The 21,827-nt window shown below is 43.9% G+C and overlaps 1 protein-coding gene across 5 annotated transcripts in view; it reads right to left on the reverse strand.

Moving 5' to 3' along the window:
- Window positions 1-1,286: 1,286 nt before the first annotated feature.
- Window positions 1,287-21,827, reverse strand: part of ZBED4 (zinc finger BED-type containing 4) — a 29,811-nt gene continuing 9,270 nt past the window's right edge. For 3 of the 5 annotated variants that reach the window (XM_087448711.1, XM_087448712.1, XM_087448715.1), the window contains one exon: window positions 1,287-6,454. In XM_087448711.1, coding sequence (XP_087304837.1) covers window positions 2,580-6,104 — 3,525 coding nt within the window. In that variant the 5' untranslated portion in view covers window positions 6,105-6,454 and the 3' untranslated portion in view covers window positions 1,287-2,579. Of the gene's footprint in view, window positions 6,455-6,928; window positions 7,194-21,827 lie in introns of all 5 variants that reach the window. The other 2 variants (XM_087448713.1, XM_087448714.1) reach the window with 1 other exon arrangement.

A 21,827-nucleotide genomic window follows, 5' to 3' on the forward strand; every position in this document is an offset into this window, starting at 1 on the left:
CCTAAGAAAAGCAGGACTGCAGGTTGGCCATGGGCCACATGGGGCCGGTCCCAGCTTATGCAGGGGACAGGGATGGGGAGCAGCAGGACTGTGAGCGAGATGCCCCAGAGCTCTGGGAGGGAATGGGCTGGCCAAGGCCTGGGCCACACTGCTGTCCCACAGCTCACTGGCCTTACATGATGAACCTTTCCTTACTGTGGAAACCTGACTAAGTTGAAGCCTTGAAGTGTGAACACAGAGAGGTAGAAAAGTGCTTCAACACTTGTCCCAGATTCCCAACCATCCCTGGTGTGACCCAGACGGCCACCACCAGACCCCAGTGAGCATGCACAGAGCCTCATGTGGCCCTCGGGATCCTGCCCTCTGTCCTGACTCCAGTCCTACCAGAGTTCTACTCTCCGGGGCCCCGGCACTCATGGGCAGTCCCAGCCTGTCACCTGTAAACTAGAGGCAGAAGAATAGCTGTAGAGATGGGAGCAACCCTGAGTCTCAGCCCAGCCTCTAGGTGCACAGGCACACGGACCTGCAAAGAAACCTCCACCGGTGAGTCAAGCCGAGTGCTCACATGAGAGCACAGGGCCACCAGCCAGGAAGCTGTCCAGGGCCTTGCCCCGCCAGGTCTCGTAGAGGTAGAACGGTTACTAGCCCTCAGAGGAAACATGGAGGGATTCTCCTTTCAGGAAAGCCATGTGCTTCAATACCTGAACTTTATAATATCTGCTCTGCACTTCGGAGTCACTTCCTGGAGCTTGGTTAGATCCTGGATAGGGAAGACTGATGCAGTGCTTAATTCCAAACTGGTGAATTCTGAAGTCCTTACATGACTTTACAAGTCTATAAATGTGAACACATTTATAGAAATTCGCATGTTAAGAGTCATGAAGAAAACCATGTCAGCATAATTCACTAGCACGTCCCTGATCGATGCTCCTGGGTCATCCAGAACAGGTCTCAGATCATGCGTACAGCCACCGGGGAGAGGCATGCGGAAGGGCGTACACGTGTGCAGAGGCCACGCAGCTGACCACGTGGCTGCCCACTGGGCTCTTCTTCTGGCACCAAATGCATAACAGCACTCGGTCTGAATGCAAGACCTAGAAAGTTCTCATCACTGTCATTACCAGTATCAGAAATGCTGTTGTAAGAATTGCATCTCCACTTCTCCCATGTCCTTGTCTGGGGCTAAGGTGAAAACTCAAAGGCTGCATGAATGTGGTTTCTAAACATACTGGCCCCCAAAGAGTATGACTGCTTTATTATCCTAAGAATAAAAAGCCAGTGTCCTCTAGCAGTAGAAAATTACAAATAAAAAGTTTAATTTCAGAAACTGAGCTCACCATTTATAAATACACTAAAACATAGTCAATGCAAATTCAGATTAATAATAGGTACAGTATTTTAACAAAACAACTTTTCTAAAAGGTCATAGGCAAATGAGTGACTTGTTTCACCCAGAATATTTCATTGGTTTGAAATAAGAAAACAAACCCTTTTCTAGATATTGAAGGAAAAACTCTGAAGACATATTATTGTTAAAAAAATCTGACAACCGACACTTCATTCTGATGTCGTTGGGAGTCTAAAATACCCCAGTGATGGCTGAATCTTCCCTATTATAAAAAAAAAAAAATCTAAACACCTAAGGCTATTCTTACAGCTGTAATATAACAATCTTCTTCCCTGTTAATAAGCCATCTCTTCTAAAAAGAATTTTGTATATAATTTGATCAAATTGGGGGTCAGTACACAAATTTCAAAAGATACCTCAGTGCAGAGACACTAAGTCAGAGGCTTGGAGATCTAATCGACAGGAGGGCTGTAAACGTGTCACATGCACCGGCCAGACAACAGGCAACAATGAGATCATTATAAACAGCTGGGGACCTCCTCATAAAACCTGAATGCAAAATATGAAATGGAGAAGTTCTCTTTACTGAATCACTATATAACTGACATACATGATACAGCTAAGTGTAGTTTTGTCTTCAAATGCCACGTCTCTGTTGTAGTAAACAGTTATCTTTCAGAATATTCTCTGTACTCCTCGACATATTTTAGAGCCTGCAGTTAGAAACTGCTCAGTCAAGATGGCTTGAACTCCACCTCCTATTTACAGATTTTATTTGACAGCCATAAAAGCTGTTTTGTTGCAATTAAAGCAATTTTTTACTAAAATACAGTACCTGATTTGTGGTTTTTACATAACTGAATAAAAAGCCTACAGAATAAAACTGTTTACATCTTCTCTGCCACTCTAGTAAAACAAATTACTAACCCCAACTTTTAAAAAACTTGAGAGTTATGAATTAAAACCTAATCATCATGTTTCATAATTGACAAGACAGGCTATTTCTAGTGGACTTCTTAAAAAACACACCGTGATACCTGGCCTGAAGGACTAGGAGTAAGGCACATGTAGACACTACGGCGAGAGCTGGAAGTGAAGCTCAACGTGGACCTGAGAGTGCCTGGTCTGCTGTCCTACATGGCCCCGAATGGAGCGAGTCACCAGCCCTGGGACAAAGAGCAGGTGCCTGATAATCAACAATACCTTTAGTCTGGTGGCTCCATTATGAGTTTCAATACTGAAAGTATATTAAGGGAAGATTCACTTTCAGAAAGATTAGTTTTTCAAAATGTTCCATCATGAGCCTGGACTGGGAAAAGCTACCGTTCTCGGTAGGTGTGTTGAACAGCTTTTCTGAAGGGACGACACTTGGGGGACAGCCCAAAAACCTGACGGCCAGAGTTGAGAGGCCCGGCCAGGCTGACTTCTTTAGGTTCCAGTAGGTGAGTGGGTCACAGCTGTGTTCAAGCACCTCCTCCTCCAGATACGCAAGCACCATGTCCTCGGGTACCTTCGTCTTTTCTCTCGGGTCTCTCCTTTTCATCTTGGCCATGAGTGACCACAGGTTCTCCTCCTCAACAGAATCTTTCAATGGGGAGCCTGGATCACACCCACTGGAGACAGGCGTGTCCTCTGAGGTAGAATTCAACATTTCTAGTTCCCTGATTAAATCCTGCTTGTACTGCTCCGCCTCCTCCTCGGAGAACAAGGAGGCTTTGTAACGAGGGTCCAACAGTGTAGCAAAGATGTACCTGGGGTCATGGAGGGTGGCGGACAACCGGCTCACCATGGCTTCCTTCAAAGACTTCAGCATGGTGTCGATGCCCATTGTCTCCTCAAACAGCATCTCGATTTTCCTGTTGAGGATGTGGATCATGGGGATGACCTGGCTGAGTGTGGACATGTGGGTGCTCATCTCCCGACTCGCAGCATCGAAGGGTTTCAGCGCGTGACACACAGACTGCATGACCTCCCACTGGTCACAACTAATCAGTTCTCTGAAGTTACATTCGATTGACATCTCATTAATTGCCCTTTTCTGTTCAATGAGCCGTTCAAGCATATGAAACGATGTGTTCCATTTGGATGGAACATCTTGGATAAGATGGTGTTGTGGCAACTCATATTCCTTCTGCAACTCTGCTAGTTTCTCTTTTGCTTTGGGTGACCGATGTACTCGCTCACATATTTTCCGTGCAATGCTAAGTAAATTCTGGACCATTCTCTGGCTTTTAATGGCCTCACTGACAATGAGATTAACAGTGTGACTGAAGCACTGCACGCTCGAGTGCTCCCCTTCGCTCAGGGTCTTTCCTATGCTTGCATTGTCGGTAACCGTGATGCCAATCTGAAGGCCAGTGGATGTCACCCAGGCCTCCCACCAACACTCCAGCTGCTTCTGAATATTGTTGCCACTATAGTCACAGTCAATCTGTGACACGTCTAAAAGTGCTGAGCAGTGGTGGTCCTCACAGTGCGGCCGGACTGACGACTCGAAGGTGACCCAGTGAGCAGTGAGTGTCAGGTACTCGCGGGTCTGGTTACTCATCCATATTCCAGACGTGAAGTGGACCACACCACTCTCAGCTTCCTTAAGATGTGACATAATTATCTGTTTCACATTATCATACATACCTGGGATAGCTGTCCTGGAGAAGTAAGAAGGTGAGGGTAAAGAGTACTGAGGTTTCAAGTATTCAAGCAGCCTGTTAAAGCCAACATTGTCTACAAAAGAATATGGCTGAAGGTCAAGTGCAATCATTTCGGCTATGAGACTTGTTATTTTTTTGGCAACTGGATGAGAATCATAAAACTTTTCATTGGTGTCATCAAAGGAGGAAGCTCCTGATAATTCTGTGCTCAGGGGCACATGGACGCCTGGAGAGGAGGGCAGCGCCGTCTCGGGGACATCAGTCTTCAGGACGCTGCTATGGAACCTCTGTAAATGCCTTAGGAGACAACTGGTGCCCAAATTACTCGGCTTTTTACCCCTGCTTATTGTCCGGCCACAGTGCAAGCACACGACTTTAGTGGGGTCTGCAGAGCAGATAGAAAAGTGATTCCACAACTTTGAGGTCTTTTTGCTATTAACAGGAAATATAACTTGATTGTTTTTTGTAACCATTGTTGGCAAGTCAGTTAACTTGGAGGAAGAACTTTCTGCAGAAGCCAAGGTGGCATAGGGAGAATTTGCTAAACTGGCTCCCAGAAAGCCCTTCTGATTCCCAACAACCTCTGGGTGGCGTCTGTAGAGATGTCTCATCAAACAGCTGGTGCCCACGTCCCCCTGTTTCCCCCGACTGATGACACAGCCACAGTGCCTGCACACCGCTTTGAGACTGTCCGTGGGGGCCAACGAAAAGTGATGCCAAACTTCTGACTTCAGTCTCTTCATGACCTTTTTGTTCTGTTGGAACACAGCACCAGATTCAAACATGCTGGGGCTCAACCCATCAGCCGGCTGCTTCTCAGGAGAGGACACCAACAAGGCCTCGCCCACGTCATCGGAGGACGACAACACTGATGCATCTTCCATCAGCGCATCTCTGGGATTCAAGTGTGACTGCAGGTCCTCGGTCAGCCGGTCAGGGGAGGAGGACGCTGAAGGGGACTCTTGGACCAGCTTCCCTGGAGATGATGACACAGAGTTTGGGTCTCCCTCGGGAGGTGGGAGGGCAGGCAGCAGGGTAGGGGGAGCGGAGTACAGGGGTGGTATGCCTGTGCCCCCACCATTCTCCTGTAGCACGATGGAGCGGTGCGCCCTCCACATGTGCCTGATCAGGCAGCTCGTGCCCAGATCCTTCCCATTCTTCCCTCGGCTGAACTCGTTCATGCAGTGAATGCAGACGGCTTTGGAGTTATCCAGGGGCGACAGGTAGAAGTGCTTCCAGACAGCAGATCTTCTTCTGGACCCAGATACGCCCTTTGGAAGCGGGAGGCTTTTCTCTGCCGCGTTCTCTGCAGTTTCCTCATAATGGAGAGTGGGGAGGTGGGGAGGTGGCCCCACCAGGGCTTCCTCCCTGCTATACTTCTCAGGGAGGGACATGTCAGAGACTTCTTCAGAAGAAACTACAGACACAGGTTCCTCCGTTACTTGATCAGCGGACGGGATCTTCGATGCCAGTTTTTGGACCAGTTTGATGGGCGAGAGTATGGTGCCCACGCCTCCACCGTCTGCAGGCTGTGGCGGGGGCCGCGACGAGGGGGATGAGAATGAGGACAGGGCTGGCACACTTCCGTTTTCCTGAATGAGCACAGTAGGGTGTGCTCTCCTCACGTGTCTCATGAGACAACTCGTACTCAGGTCCTTTTCATTTTTTCCTCTACTGAACTCTTTCATACAGTACATACATATTGCTTTAGTGCTATCCCGAGGAGAGATAAAAAAATGTTTCCAAGCTGGAGATTTCTTCCTGGAGCTTATGTTCCGGCTGGAAAGGAGGCTCTGTGTCACAGCCTCCATCGCAACGTCGTACAGCGTGCTGCTGTACTGTGAGAAGAGGGACCCATAGTCATCCTCGCTGTCAACTGAGAAGTACCTCCCAGGGGGCTTACAGCTCTGGCTCGTTTCTCTGATTTCCGCCTGTTCATCCCCACTGTCAGCTTGTTTCCTGTCCTCCTGCTCATCTTTAAAGTCCATTCTTTCCAAACTGTGATCAGGAATCTGATCATCATCTTCCTCTTCTATTTTAAAATTTATTTTATGAGAAACAAAATCATCATCCCCTTTGGGATAAGTTTCCTGGTTATTCTCCATGACTGACCATAACTATTCTGGCTGCTTCATCGTCTTGGTACCTTAGGTTGGTAAGAAATTGATCCAAATGCTCATTTGTGCCCCCAAATGAACATTATCTTCAGTTTTTTCAAAATAATTCTGTCTTTTGGGATGTTTATGAATATGGGGAATCATAAATCTTACTGAAAAGCAGAACATGTAACTCATGAGCACATCATCTAGGGCGTGGATCACTGCTTCCCAGGAGTTCTGCTATTAAATACTTCATGGTGTGGACAGAAATTTACGCAGCGGAGACCTGCTTCTTGTCGTAGAAACAGGATTGCCGTCATCTCGATAGCATAATGATAACGATCCTTTTGCATTATCTATAAAAGATGAAATCAAGTTAAGCACTGAACAAAATCATACATTTCAAATCTATACTGTCATGGATATATCAGCCTCAATATGCAGAGAAAAAATTCCATAATGGTACATTAAAATAGAAAAACTCGTTCCTTGACTATTTTACAATCCTCTTACACAATGAAAATACCCTAAAACTGCAAAGTAAGCACAAAATAAAGATATGAATTTAAATTCAAATGGCATATTAATAAAGGATTGGGGGAACATGAAAAACCCCTTCAATGGTATAAAAAGGTTGGTTTGGTCTAGAATTTATGCCTCCACTCTTAAGTTTACCAGGGCTACTTGCAGCTGCTATAATCGGCAAAGCCAAATTCCCTAAAGTCAATTTTCATTCTACTTTGCTATAAAAACTGATCCATAAAATAAGAAATTAAAAAACCTACAGCTAACCTACGAAATAATCAATTCACAGACTAAAAACTGAATACCATAAAGAAAATGATGATTCCCTGCATCTAAGGCAGAGGAAAGTCCTGTGAGAGTGGAGCGGCGTCTAGCCGGTCTCTCAAGGCCACTCCCTGAGCGACTCGGCGCTGTGCAGGCGCTGGGATGCGACAGCGAGGAGGTGGCTGCAGCGATGGTAGGATTTTAAGCATGACAAACGCTAGCACCCAGGAGACGTGCTGTTACGAGGTGGGTGAGGAGTACAGGATCTAGAACAGGAGCAGGATGGGTCAGCACACAATGCCCGAGCTGAAATGTGAAGAAGGATGGAGAGGTGTGGGGTAGGAGTGGAGCAGTTAATTAAAAAGTATTCAAAGAAAAGCAAGAAAAAAACATTCTTGGCAATATGGCAGCATAAATACTAGTAAGAACATGCTTACTATAATAAAACTAGACTCTAGCAAACCTCTACCAAACTTCCTTTTCTTTCCCTGACACCAACCAGGGGTTTAATACGAATATAACCAGCATAGAAAACTCAAACTACACACAAACCAAAACCAGAAGGCCAAGTAGTGGGGACAAAGAACAGGTTTCTGACCCTTTGGCTCAGGCAGCCCCCAAACAAAAACCACCAGAGGAAAAATCAGGAAATGAGAAGGAAGGTTCATACGGGGCTGTGGGAGGAGGAGAGGCCTCAGGGCAGAGCAGACCAGGGCTGGAGGGGAGGGCCAGGTCCTTCACCACAACTCAGCCAAACCCCAGCTTCCCCAGGTGTGCTGGGCCTGCCTGCCTGGGAGGCTGTGCCAGCTGAGGGCAGGGCCCATGCTCTTCCCCCGTGGGATCAGGTGGTAGCTGCTAAGGCCTGCTGGGCTGGGGTCTGACATAGGCTCTGCCCACACATTCAGGCTGCCTGTGGAGAGGATGGGTCACTACTTAGCCCCGGTGCCTGCCTCAGCTCCAGCAGACTTCAGAAGGCTGGCCCCAGACTGGCTCAGGGCCTCCAGCAGCTGTGCAGACACAGCATCCTTGGCCACCTCATACCTGTCCTGCCCATCCGGGGCCAGCACAGCCCGGATGAGGCCTCTGAAAGGCACTGGATGCCCGCCTTGTGCCAGAAGCAGTGCCAGCCAGCAAGGCCTGTGCCCAAACACATAGTGAGGAACACTGGGCTGCCCAGCTGCATCTGTTGGCACAACAGATGCAGGGCAGCCTGAGCCCCTTGGGACTCTAGCTTGTCCCTGGCCAGGGCCAATCGGCTGTCCTCACACTGTAGGCACCACAGTGAGGGACCCACGAGCTGCTGGCTTAGTTGCTGTCTCAGGTCTGGCTTGAGCTACTCCATGCCAGCTGTTCCCCACAGAGGCAAGACTGCCCTTTTTGGCTTGGGCTGGGCAGCAATAGTGCCTCCTACAGGCCGGAACCCAGTGGGCAGGGGGCGGTGGGTGGGTGTGCCATGGGCCATGGCAGCCCGTGCCCAGGACAGCAGGGTCAGCAGGTGCTCAGACTAGAGCAGGGGCAGCCACCGCCTCAGTCAACACCTCTGCTCCAGCCAGCCATGCGTCCCCCACCCGTCCCTCTGTCCTGCACCCCCAGCGCCACCCTGTCTCCTGGCTTCGCCCTCTCACCCGCAGCTCACACCCCCACCTGGCCTGCACGGCTCTTCACCCTTCTTCTCAAACGCGTTACTGAGCACACAAAGAGCAGAGCGGGGCCCGAGATAGGAGAGGAGCTGAGCTGTGCCCAGCTGTGCAAACCGAGGCTGTCCACGGGCTGCACCTGACAGCTGGCCACACAGGCCAGGTAAGCCACTATCGAGTACAAGAGCTGAACCTACTTACTCCTGAACTGTGCAGGAACCAAAGCAGGGAGGCCACCCCAGAATTTAGTCCAAACCACTGCATTTCTGAGAGTGAAAGGAGGCACTATAAACAAGAATGCTGGGACAACAGGCTTCACTTGAGCCTGCCCAGTGCCAAGCAGGATGTATGGTCAGCCTATCAAAGTGTTCCCAGGTTCACAAAAACTGCTAGCTGTCACCAGAAGCAAATGCAGGGTGTTCTGGAAAAAAAGCATTCCAAACAATGAATTCCACAAAGTTCAGCCAAATACTCAAAATTAAAAATTACCATGTAAATAAAATATCACCAAACACGTAAGGAAACAGGCCACGAGGAGTGAGAGTCGGCAAAAGCAGCAGATTTAGAGCACCAAAGGCTTCATTTACTAGAATGACCACATACAAGATACAAAATAATTAGATATAATTGTATTTCTAAAGCATTATACATAATTATATATTTCATACATATACTTACACATATATAGTTTTTTAAGAACTAAAATAGAAAACAAAGAAAAATGAGCAAAAAATAAGAGACTATAAAAATAAGAAGCCAGATATGGAAAAGAATTTTTAAAAATTAGAACTATAAATATATATAAGTCAAAAGCACAATGAGACACCCACTAGGATGACTAGAATCAAGAAAACAGACGGGGCCGGCTCGGTGGCATGTGGTTAAGTGCGCGCATTCTGCTTTGTTGGCCCACAGTTCGCTGGTTTGGATCCTGGGCGCAGACCTACTCACCACTCATCAAGCCATGTGAGGTGGCATCCCATATAGAAGAGCTACAACTCTACAACTATGATATACAACTATGCACTGGGGCTTTGGGGAGAAAAAAGAAAGAAAGGGAAGACTGGCAACAGATATTAGTGCAGGGCCCATCTTCCTCAAAACAAACAAACAAACAAAACACAATAACAAGTGTTAACAAGGATGTGGAAAAATGGGAACCCTCATACACTGCTAGTGGGAATGTATGATGGTGCAACCACTTTGGAAATCAGTCTGGCAGTTCCTGAAAATGTTAAACACAGAGTTACCACAAGACCTGGGAATTCCACTTCTATGTATATACCCAAGAGAAATAAAAATGTGTGTTCATGCAACAACTTGTACATGAACAGCAACGCTACTAACATCAGCCAGAAAGTGGAAACAACCCAAATGCCCATCTACTGATGAATGGATAAAAAAATGTGACCTATCCCTATAATGGCAGATCACATACAGCCATCAAAAGGAATAATGTACTAATTCAAGCCACAAGATGGATGAACCTTTACAAACCTCAAAAACATCAAGCCAAATGAAAGAAGCCAGACAGAAAACATCACATACTACATGACTGACTTTATACGAAACGTCCAAAATGGGCAGATCCACGGAGATAGAGTTGATTAGTGGTTGCCCCTGGGCTTGGCACCCTTCCAGACCTCACCCTATGTACCTCTTCATTCGGCTGTTCATCTGTGTCCTTTTTCATATCCTTTATTATAGAATACACCAGTAAATGTAAGTGTTTCCCTGAGTTCTGTGAGTTGCTCCAGCAAATTATTGTGGGAACCCCGATTTATAGCCGGTTGGTCAGAAGTACAGGTGACAACCGACGCTGGTGTCTGAGTGGGGCAGTCTTGATGGACTGAGCTCTTAACCTGTGGGGTCTGACACTGTCTCCAGGTAGATGGTGTCAGAACTGCAGTGAACCGTAGGACACCCAGCTGGTGTTGGAGAACTGGTCAGTGTGGGGGAAAAACCCACACATTTGGTGGCCAGAAGTGAAACATTCTGTGAGTAGAGCATAAGAGCAAAGGAGAAACAGGAGAGATTTTTCCCAGACACCCAAATAAAGCTGTTTTTTAAAAAAGGCAGAGATTGTCAGATTGGATAAGAAAGCAAGGCTAACTGCCGGCTGCCAGCAAGAAACACCCTCCAAACATAGACACAAGCTGGTCAAAGCAAAAGGACAGAAAAGGTGCGCCACGCTACTTCTAACCCAGAGAGCTGGAGCAGCCACGTCACTATCAGAGGAAGACTGAGAATTAAACACCAGGGATAACAAGGGACATGACAGAGAATGACAAAGCAGTCAATCTGTCAAGTGTGCACACATCTGCCAAGAGATCTTCAAATATATGAAGCAGAACTGATGGAACTAAGGGAGAGCAGATCAATTCGCAATTATAGATGGGGGTTTCAACAGACCTTTTCAATAGTTAATTCAACAAGGAGACAGAAAACCAGTAAAGAGAATAGAAGATTTAAAAACAGTTATCAAACTTGACCTGACATCTACTAAGCGGTCCAACCAGCAACACCAGAATACGTATTATTTACAGGTGCGCACAAAACACTCACCGAGATAGACTGCTCTCCTCTGGACAACGGCGCATACCTCAATGAATTTAAAAGAACTGAAATCGGACAAAGGACAGCCTCCGACAACAAGGGAACTGAGTGGGAAATCAACAAAGGAATGAGGTCTGGAAAATCCAAAATATTTTCAAATAAATAACTCTTTCATATAAAAATCAACCCAAGAGTCAAAGGAAAAAATCAGAAGGAAAAGTAAAGCAAATTTAATCCCAAAGTAAACAGAGGGGAAAAGATGCGAAATCAGTGAAATGGAAAACAAAAAAGAGGAGGGAAAGCAAAATCAATGATACCAAACACTGGTTCTTCGGAAAGATCAATAAAACTGACAAACTTCTACACAGACTGGTAGAGAAACAAACAGAGAAGACAGAAATTACCATACCGGGAATGAAGGGGGGATCACTACAGACCTTACAGACGTAAGAGGATATAGTAAAGAAATAGTCTGAATAACTTTATGACCATAAATTCAGCAACTCAGATGAAACGGACAAATTCCTGGAAAGACACACATAGAAACTCACTAAAGAAGAGATAACCTAAATAACCCTATATCTATTTAAAAAATTAAACTTGTAGTTCAAAAACCTCTCAAAGAAACTTCCAGGACTAGATGGCTTCACTGGCGAATTCTACCAAACATTGAAGAAAAAAAAGTACCCGTGAAACACAAACTCTTCCAGAAAAGAAAAGAAGAAACTTCCCAACTCTTTTCATAGGCAGCAAAACCAGCAAAGACATTACAAGAAAGGAAACAGATCTACTTCCCTGTGATCAGAGAAAAGCCTTAACAAAATTTAGCAAGTTCTTGACAAAAATTCAGCAAATCAAATTCAGCACTATATATTAAAGATAATATACCATGAGTAAGTGGGGTTTATCACAAGAATAAAAGTTTGGTTTAACATTAAAAAAATCAATCAATATAATTCACCATATTAACAGAATAAAAGAGTAAAACCATATGGTCATGTCATTCAATGCAGGAAAACATTTAACAACACTTCTATCCCTATTCATGACAAAAACTCTCACAAAGCAGGAACAGAAGAAAACTTCCTCTACCTTACAAGGGGCATTTAGGAACACTCCGCAGCTAACACCACACTGAACAGTGAGAACGAGTGTTCCCCGTAAGTTTCTAGCAAGGCAAGAATACCTACCCACCCTCACACTTCTATCCAACTATGTCCTGGAGGGTCCCAGGCAGCAGGCAGACCGGAAAGGAGAAAGTACAACTGCCTTTATTCACAGAAGATGGTCATCAATGTGATAAAGGTCTTAAGGCCTCTACAGAAAGGTACTGGATCTTTGGGATCAGTGAGTTTGGGATGGTCACAGGATTCAAGGCCATTCTGGGGGGCCGGCCCAGTGGCGCAGCAGTTAAGTGCGTGCGCTCTGCTTCAATGGCCCAGGGTTTGCAGGTTCGGATCCCAGGCGTGCACCGACGCACCGCTTGTCAAGCCATGCTGTGGTGGCATCCCATGTAACGTAGAGGAAGATGGGCACAGATGTTAGCCCAGGGCCAATCATCCTCAGCAAAAAAGAGGAGGATTGGCATCAGATGTTAGCTCAGGGATGATCTTCCTCACACATACACAAAAAGGCCATTTTGCCTCTCGATGTCCCAGCACCCCTTGCTGCTCCTTCCCCGTTGGCAGCATACCACCTCATTCCCCAGCCCTTCCTTTCTCATTCCTGAACAAGCCTGTCCTGTGTCCCTCTCCAGGCTACAAGGTGGGCCCTTCATTTCTCTGGGTCTGGAAGAACCCAGCTCTGCTCTCTTCAAGGTTAACATCTCATTCTAGGTTGACTCTGACTTTCTCTGAAGACTCTCTTAGGAAAGAGTGTGGGGTGGAGAGGATGATAAGAGACAATATGTACTGAGTGTTTACTGTGGGCCATCTTTTAAGTGTTTGACCTGTATTATCTCATTTAAACCACATGACAATCTTTTGAGGAAGGTTTAGTATGACTTTTCTCCTTGTACACATGAGGAAACTGAGGCACAGAGAGGGTGAGAAACTTGTCCAGAGCGCACAGGTATGAGGTGGTGGAAGTGAGCACTGGGGCACTGGGGGAGGCAGAGGGGAAGAGAAGACAAGAGTGTAGGAAGGAAGGGGAGATGTAATGGCTGTGAAATTCTCAGCACTGAGAAAAGACTTCCGACCACAGATTCAAGAATCCCTACAGACCCATGCAAGATTTTTTTAAAAAGTGCTGAAAACAAGAGATAAAGCAGACATAAAAATTACCAGGGACAGAGGAACATGTTTAAACACCAGAGGGACGAAATCAGCAAAATCCAGATTATGACATTTTCTGTGGGACAAACAACCCAGTTTCTTTAACAAAAAATTCTACTTGAATCCTGATTTGAATTAGCAAACTGTATAAGAACATTTTTAGAAAATGTGGGAAATTTGGATACTGAATACTTGATATTAAGTAATTATTGTTAGTTTTTTAAGGTGTGATAAAGGTACTGTGGATATAACTTTTAACAGAATCCCATCTTTCCAAGATACTTACTGAAATATATCCAGATGAAATATGACTTCCATTATTTTATTCAAAATAACTGAGTGGGGGGCTACAGAAAAAACAGGAATGGCTATGAGTTGGTAAGTGCTAAAGCTGGGTGTTGAGCACATGGGGTTCATTATGCTAGTCTTCCTAATGTACATTAGACTATTTCCAGAAGAATTATGTTAAGAAAACACAATTAGATAGACTGCTGACTTTTCTAGAGAAGCAATGTAAACCAGGAGACAAAGGAATGATTATCTTCAAAGTTCTGAAAAAAAGCCAAACTAGAATTCAATACTCGGCAAAAATATTCCGCAGGAACTAATATGAAATAAAAACATTATCAAACAAATCCAACACAAGTGACCTTACTGAAGGAAATACAAATGAGTGTTCTTCAGGCAGAACCAAGATGATCCCACATGGAAGTTCAGTGATGCAGAGAAGACAAGAGTAATGAACGCAACAGACGTGAGTAAAGGGCAAGGTGATTGGTATGCCTGTTGCTACTGAGTGATTGGTATGCCTGTTGCTACTGGGCCTCTCAATGGAATTAACAAAAACCATAAACACACACATACCTTCATGCATATGCATATGTGAATAAAAACCATGAGTTCATGCTGATACCTCCAATTTCAATCCAACATCACAGGATCACTTTAGCCTCCCTTTTTCCATATTTCTACCTTCTTTCTCCAACAGTGAGAAATCTGGCTCCCACTATCCTTAAAAGATTTACTCATTTGCTCAGTCCTACAATATCCAGAAAGCAGTGTTAGAATTCTAACCCGTAGCACCAAAGAAAAACAAGCTTTCAAAATAGAGATATTAGTTTGTAAAATTTTTGTCTTTGGGCTTGAGGGTATTGGACACAAGCAAGCATTGTGTCCAAGAGTGTCTTGGGCCAATTTTCTCTCTTAAGTGTAGTTATTTTTATTTTTTGGTGAGGAAGATCGGCCCTGAGCTAACATCTGTTGCCAATCCTCCTCTTTTTGCTGAGGACGATTGGCCCTGGGCTAACATCTGTGCCCATCTTCCTCTACTTTATATGTGGGATGCCGCCACAGCATGGCTTGATAAGCCGTGGGCAGGTCCGCACCCGGGATTCGAACCTGCGAACCCTGGGCCGCCGAAGTGGAGCGCACCAACTTAACCACTACGCCACTGGGCTGGCCCTCAAGTGTAGTTATTTTATTCATTTGAAATATTTAGGTTCCTTTGTTTCTGTTGGTAACACAGCACAGAACTAGAAGAGCAAAACCATAATCTACGGACAAGATTAACAACAAGGCAAAATTGATAAGGTATTTCCTTAATTTGGAGAGGACAAACCAAGAATACACACAAGGCCCGTGTGCTATTGGATCTGTACAGGTGGAAAAATAAAGAAGCCCTGGGCATGTGATATAATCCCAAAATAGCCAACAGGTATTCACTGGAAGCCCCAAGGACCACTCCGCTGAAATTGGGCGTTTCCTGCACTGCAATAAGACAGATGCATTTCGGGGTCCAAGACAAGGTCCACAGAGGCTGGAGCAAAACAAACCAGACGAAACTTCCTGCCAGGGAAAGACCCACCTTAGAGAGACACTGTGGGGAACAGACTCTAAATCGAGCAGCCGGGGACAAAAGAAACCAAGGGAAGGAAGGGTGGAGAAGGGAGAGGGACACACAGCGCTGGGACCTCAGAAAGCAGCCCACTGTCCCAGAGTGGCAGAGTGGGACCCCCGTGAATGCACTGTGCCAGAGCAGCAAAGAAAGGGCTGGCAAGTCATCAATGTCAAACTGTTCAGAACCCTGGGAATTAACCAAAGGCCTGCAACAATCTGGGGAGCATTTATTTAAGAAAAACTACTGGACCTCTGGAAGCACAGCAGGTTGTGGCAGTTAAACTCCCATCCTCCTTTGCCCACAAGAGCCATGAAACCAGCAGCCCCACAACCATGGTACGTGTGAAAATCAGCAGCCTTGCAGCCATCAGAGGGAGCAGACCAGGTCTGCAGCCCCTCAGAAAGTCCCACTCTCTACAGCACTGCCACTATTTGACCTTTGTCATAGGTCTCTGGAAAAGCCCCATTCACAGGGCATGGCTGTTGTGTGACCTGACTCAGAGCTTGCTTTGTGGGAAAAGCCCTATTCCCAGGATGTTTGCTGAAAACAAATAGCTGCAATTTTTTAACATCACAGCTGCCTATAGCTGCTTGGGGCAAACAAGAGCCTGGCCAAAGGTTTAAAAGGAAGATCTGGGGAACAAGATGTCTGTGGGGAGCTCTGAAAAGCTCTGACAAGTTCTCGAGGATGTAGAAGAACACGCATGTGCAGAACTGTGCACAGCCCAGGACAGACCTGAGCGGCCAGCCCAATCTCTCACCTCTGGCTGACCTTGAGGCCCTCTGTAAGCAGAAGAAGGTGGCAAAGGCAAAGTGCTTGGATGAAGGCTTGTTCCAACACACACATACACAGAGCCCCTTGGCAAAGATGGCAGACATATTTGTTCCAGGCATGTAAAGAAATCTCTGGGGTTGGCCTGGCAGTGTAGTGGTTAAGTTTGCACGCTCCACTTTGGTGGCCTGGGGTTCGCGGGTTCGGATCCTGGGCACGGACCTACACACTGCTCATCAGGCCATGCTGTGGAGGCGTCCCACAAACAAAATAGAGGAAGATGGGCAAAGACGTTAGCTCAGTGACAATCTTCCTCAAGCAAAAAAAAGAGGAAGACTGGCAACAGATGTCAGCTCAGGGCCAATCTTCCTCACCAAAAAAAGAAAAACGAAAAAAAGAAATCTCTGACCAATTATTTACTGACCGCCAAGCTAACCAAGCAGAGACTTAAGTGGCCAAACATTACAAGCAACACATACTTTTCAGAATTAGTCCAGGCAAGTCACCAAAGAGACAAACAGGCAAAACAAAACCCCAGCAGTAACAAAAAACTCAAGAGGGAGGGGAATCTGATGTCCAGTTTTCAACAAAAACAAAACCTATTACAAGACATGCAAAAAAGCAGGAAAGTATGGCTCATACACAGCAAAAAAAAAACAGTCAAAAGAAACTGTCCCTGAGGCAGCCCAGATGCTGGACTCACTAGACAAAGACTTTAAATAAGCTATTATAAATATGTTGAAAGAACTAAAAGAAACCATGACAATGTCTCACCAAATAATATCAATATATAGAGAACAATTATAAAAGAGAACCAAGTATAAAATGGAGTTGAGATGCATAACTAAAATTCACTAGGAGGGCTCAATGACTGGCAGAAGCATGAATCAACCAACCTGAAGATAGGTCAACTAGAACAACTAGACAGGAAATCAGCAAGGATACAGAAGACTTGAACAATACCGTCAACCAATTTGAACTAACAGACACCTACAGAACACTCCATCCAACAGCAGCACAGCACTATTCACGTGCACAGTGAAATGTTCCCCAGGACAGACCAGACGAGAGGCCATAAAACAAGCATTAATAAATTTAAAGGGACTGACACTGCACCAGTATGTCCTTCAATCACAGTGGAGTTAGATTACAAAACAATAACAGAAAGGAATTTGAGAAATCAATAAACGTTTGGAAAGAAAAACATATTTCTAAATAATCCATTGGTCAAAAAGAAATTACAAGGGAAATTAGAAAGTATTTTCATCTGAATGAAAATAAAAACACAACACACCAGAATTTCTGAGATGCAGCTAAAGTGGTGCTCCAAGAGAAATTTATAGCTTTAAATACCTACATTAGAAAAGAAGAAAGATCCCAAATCAATAATGTAAGCATTCACCTTAAAAAAAAAAAAAAAAAAAAAAAACTAGAAAAACAAACCAATCCAAGGCAGAATAAAAGGAAAAAATAAAAATTAGAGTGGATATTAATGAAATAGAAAACAGAAAAGTAATGCAGAACATCAATGAAACCAAAAGTTGGTTCTTTGAAAAGATCAAAACAAAACTGACAAATCCTTGGCTAGATTAAGCAAGAAAAGAAGACGACAAAGATTGCGAAAACATGGGAACATTACCACTGATTCCTCAGAAATTAAATGGAATATAAGAGGATACAATGAACAACTTTCTACCAACAAATTCAACAACTTACGTGAAATGGGAAAATTCCTAAAAAGTAATAAATTATCAAAAGTGACTCAAGAAGAAACAGAAAATCAGAATAGACCTATAATAACTAAAGAAACTGAATTAATAACCTAACATCTTCCCACAAAGAAAAACGTATGCCCAGATGGCTTCACCGGTGAATTTTATCAAACATTTACAGAAGAAATAATACCAATACTCCACAAACTCTTTGAAAACAGAGGAGGATGGAATACTTTCCAGCTTCTTCTAAGAGGCCAGTATCACCTTGATACCAAAATCAGACCAAGACATAGCAAGAAAAGAAAACTAAAGATCAATATTCCTAGATACATAAAGGAAGCCACCATATTTTTAATAGTACATGAAGACTGCAGAAAAGGAAGCACCATGAAGTTAGACAAAGTTCTCTTGGGTCATGTCTCCTTGTTAAATTTCAAAAAAACTAGTATCATAATAAAAATAAATGTGGCACATGTAATAATGGGCCCTCGAAGAAGTCCATGTCCTAATCCTCAGACCTGTGAATATGTTGGGTTACGTGGTGAAGGGGAATTATTGAGGTTGCAGATGCAATTATGCAATAATTATGCAGTAACAGGAAGACTATCCTGGATTATCTGGGTGGATCCAATGCTATCACAAGGGTCCTTAAAAGTGGAAGAAAGAGGCAGAAGAGAGACAGGGGGAAATTGGACTTCAGAAGAATGGTCAGAGATGCGGTGTTGATGGCTTTGAAGACGGAGGAAGCGGGGTGCCTAAAATGAAGTAGGCGGCCTCTATAAAGTGTAAAAGGCAAGGAAACAGATTCACTGCGAGGGCCTCCAGAAATAAAGGCAGCCTGCCAATATCTTGATTTTAGCCCAGTGACACCCAGTGCAGATCTCTGACCTCCAAATTTATGCTGTTCCCAGCCACTAAGTTTGTGGTAATTTGCTAAAGCAGCACTAAAAAACTAATCCAATAAGCAACAGAAAAGGATGAAGGTCAAATAGGAGAAAGATAGGAGAAAAAATAATGCAGAGCAGAAACACATCTCTATAGATAATGAAAGCACACCAGAAAAAAAAACCTCAAATTACATGGAGACTATAACTTACGTCAAAGAAGCTAAAGATATTAAGAAAATAACACAAAAGAACAACATAAATCAAGATAGAAACACACTGAGATTATGGATCCTAGGAAAATACCAAAAAGAAAAGTAAAACGTCATTTGAAGAATCGAGACTAAGCTAGAAGCCACATAAGAACAAACTCTACAGATGACTGCTTGAGACAGACAGAAGAGGAAAAGAAATTTTTTTAATGAAAAAGAAAAGAAAGGATAAAAAAGACTCAAGAGAAACTGACCAGTTTAAATGATAGGTAAAGAAGATCCAACATATGTCTAATCAGAGCATCCCCCGCACAAAAGGAGGGTGACAAAGTGAGAGAACAGAATGCTACAACCTAAAAACCTCTGAAATAAAAACTGTGCAACTATATATTGCAAGAGGATACTATACAGCTGAGAAGACCCATCCTTAACAATTAACACTGAGGTATATTCTAGTAAAATTACTGGACTTAAAGAAAAAGAAATGCCATTCAAACAAAAAACAAAGCCACTTATAATGGAAAGAAAATAAAATTGTCATGAGTTTGAAAGCAATTGTTTTATGCTAGAAGACAACAGAATAACATATTCAAGGAAACAAAATGTGAGCCAAGGATTTTAAATCCAGTCAAACTGACTTTCAAGTATAAATGATGCAGAAAAACAATATTATCAACATGCAAGAATTCAGGAAATATTTTTCCATGAGTCCTTCCTGAGAACTCATGGAACTCTACTAGAGAACAAACTTCAACCAAAAAGTCTAGAGAAACACTGACATAAGGTCTGGGAGTGCACATTTAATAACCATTTACTGGTAGAACTAAGACTGAATGAGGGTTTATGGGAGACAATATATAGGTAATGATCCATGCTATACAATGCAGAGCCTGTATAACTATAAAGAAGAATGGGATGACAGTGGGAAATCTTATACAAAAAATATTTTAACTGTTTTCAGTTATGATATAGGTGGTAGTAGAATCGCCATCATTATTCTGAGCTTGTGATGTGTGTAGCGAGAGGAAGGCAAACGAGTAGTGACAGCCTAATTCTCTCATCTCCTCTGTCCTTGAGAACCAGGATTCTCAGTGTAGAAAGGAGACAGAGACATACAATTGAAAAAGTTAAATAAACATCCTATGGTCAGTGAACGAATGTATACCCTAGCTCTGTTCACTGCAAAGACCTAGAAACAACGACCAACCCAACAGCAATGAACATACCTAATATCCAGATTGTGGTATTGAAACATCATTTCCTATTAAAAAAAGATCAGTACTTCTTTTTTTTTTTTTGAGGAAGATCGGCCCTGAGCTAACATCCATGCCAATCCTCCTCTTTTTGCTGAGGAAGACAGGCCCTGGGTTATCATCTGTGCCCATCTTCCTCCACTTTATATGGGACGCCGCCACAGCATGGCCTGACAAGCGGTGTGTGCCTGGGATCCGAACCTGGGCCGCCAGCAGCAGAGCACGTGCACTTAACCGCTACGCCATGGGGCCGGCCCCCAGATCAGTACTTCTTAAAGGAATGGCTTATTCCCTGTCTGGGGCAGGAAGAATACAAGATGAGCCTAGAACAACCTGGCATACCAGATAGCAAGGAACCTTTGAGAGAGCACTAGAATTGTGTCAAAGGATCTAGGAGCCAACTTGTTAAGGCTCCCGCTATCCAAAAATAAGACGACCTGAACATAAATAAGGATCATAATAACAATACATCAAAACTCAAATATGTTTAAATCTATGAGTTCATAATACCAAAATAAAATCCACAATTATTATTTTGCAAACTGATAAATAAAGAGTAAGAATCAAGCATTTACCTTCAGTTCCCTACATGAACTATAGCACTAGATAACCAAATAGTAGCTAAGGACAGGTTTCTCTTACCAGAAGTCCAGCTCATAAACAAAGAAGCAGTAACCGAGCCAGAACATCACCATTTCATAACTTTCTATGAATTAATGCACGTAATGTAGGTATGTGCATCATTGGCTGCCAATAAAAAAAGAGAGACACTGCACATCAGGCAGCTCCTGATGGAACAACACAACACTCCCGTGAAAGAGTCTTCCCAGAAGTCAAACCCGAGGCTCACCAAGCCTCTAGAACCAACTACTGACTTCCAGGACCCAAGGATAGAGGAACACGTTAAACTACACCAGAGGCCTGTGATTGGCAAAACCGAGACTGTAAGGAACATCAGTCTGACCACCTGGCTTCCTTACAGATAACCTCCACGGGAGGTGGGGGTGACCTGTAGATAAGAGACTGAAACATCATATGAAAAACCAGGCAACACTTAGCTACAATTTAGAGGTGCACAATTCAGTCATAAAACTATGAAAAAAAGTAAGAAGTAACTGCCATAAAAGTCAGGTCAGCAGTTACTTTTGTCAGGAGGGAGGGAGATGTGACTGGGACAGGACATGTGGAAGGATTCTGGGGAGCCGGCAAAATTTTATTTCTTAAGCCAAATGATGGTTACAAAAGTGTCCACCTTATAATAACTCATCAAGCTATACATTCATTTTCTGTATCTGTGCTATACCTTAAAAAAAAAAAGGTTTAAAAAACAAACCTTAAGAAACAATAATAAGGAGGGCATTATGGTACTGGTACCAGGGGCTCACAGACCAAGGCTCAGACTGGCGAGTCCAGGAATAGACCTGCACACACCTGCTTTTTTATGCCAGAGATGCTACAGAGCAGTAAGGAAGGAAGATCTTTTAAATAAATGGTGCCAGGACAATTAGATCTCTCTAGGGGGAAAATGACACCTGACCCCTAGCTCACACCATCCTCCAAATCAACTCCAGGTGGATGGTGGCGCTAAGAGGAAAACAATAAAGAATATAAGAAAATATCCTTATAACCTTGATTTAGAGCAAAACAGGACTAACCATCAAGGGAAGGTGGATAAATCAGGCCATACTAAAATCAAGAAACTTAAAAAAAAAAGAAACTGTTCTTCAAGGAACACCATTAAA

The sequence above is a fragment of the Ceratotherium simum genome, chromosome 25 (assembly GCF_057802395.1).
Source record: "Ceratotherium simum simum isolate JZ-2026a chromosome 25, ASM5780239v1, whole genome shotgun sequence".
In the NCBI taxonomy this organism is placed as follows: Eukaryota; Metazoa; Chordata; class Mammalia; order Perissodactyla; family Rhinocerotidae; genus Ceratotherium; species Ceratotherium simum.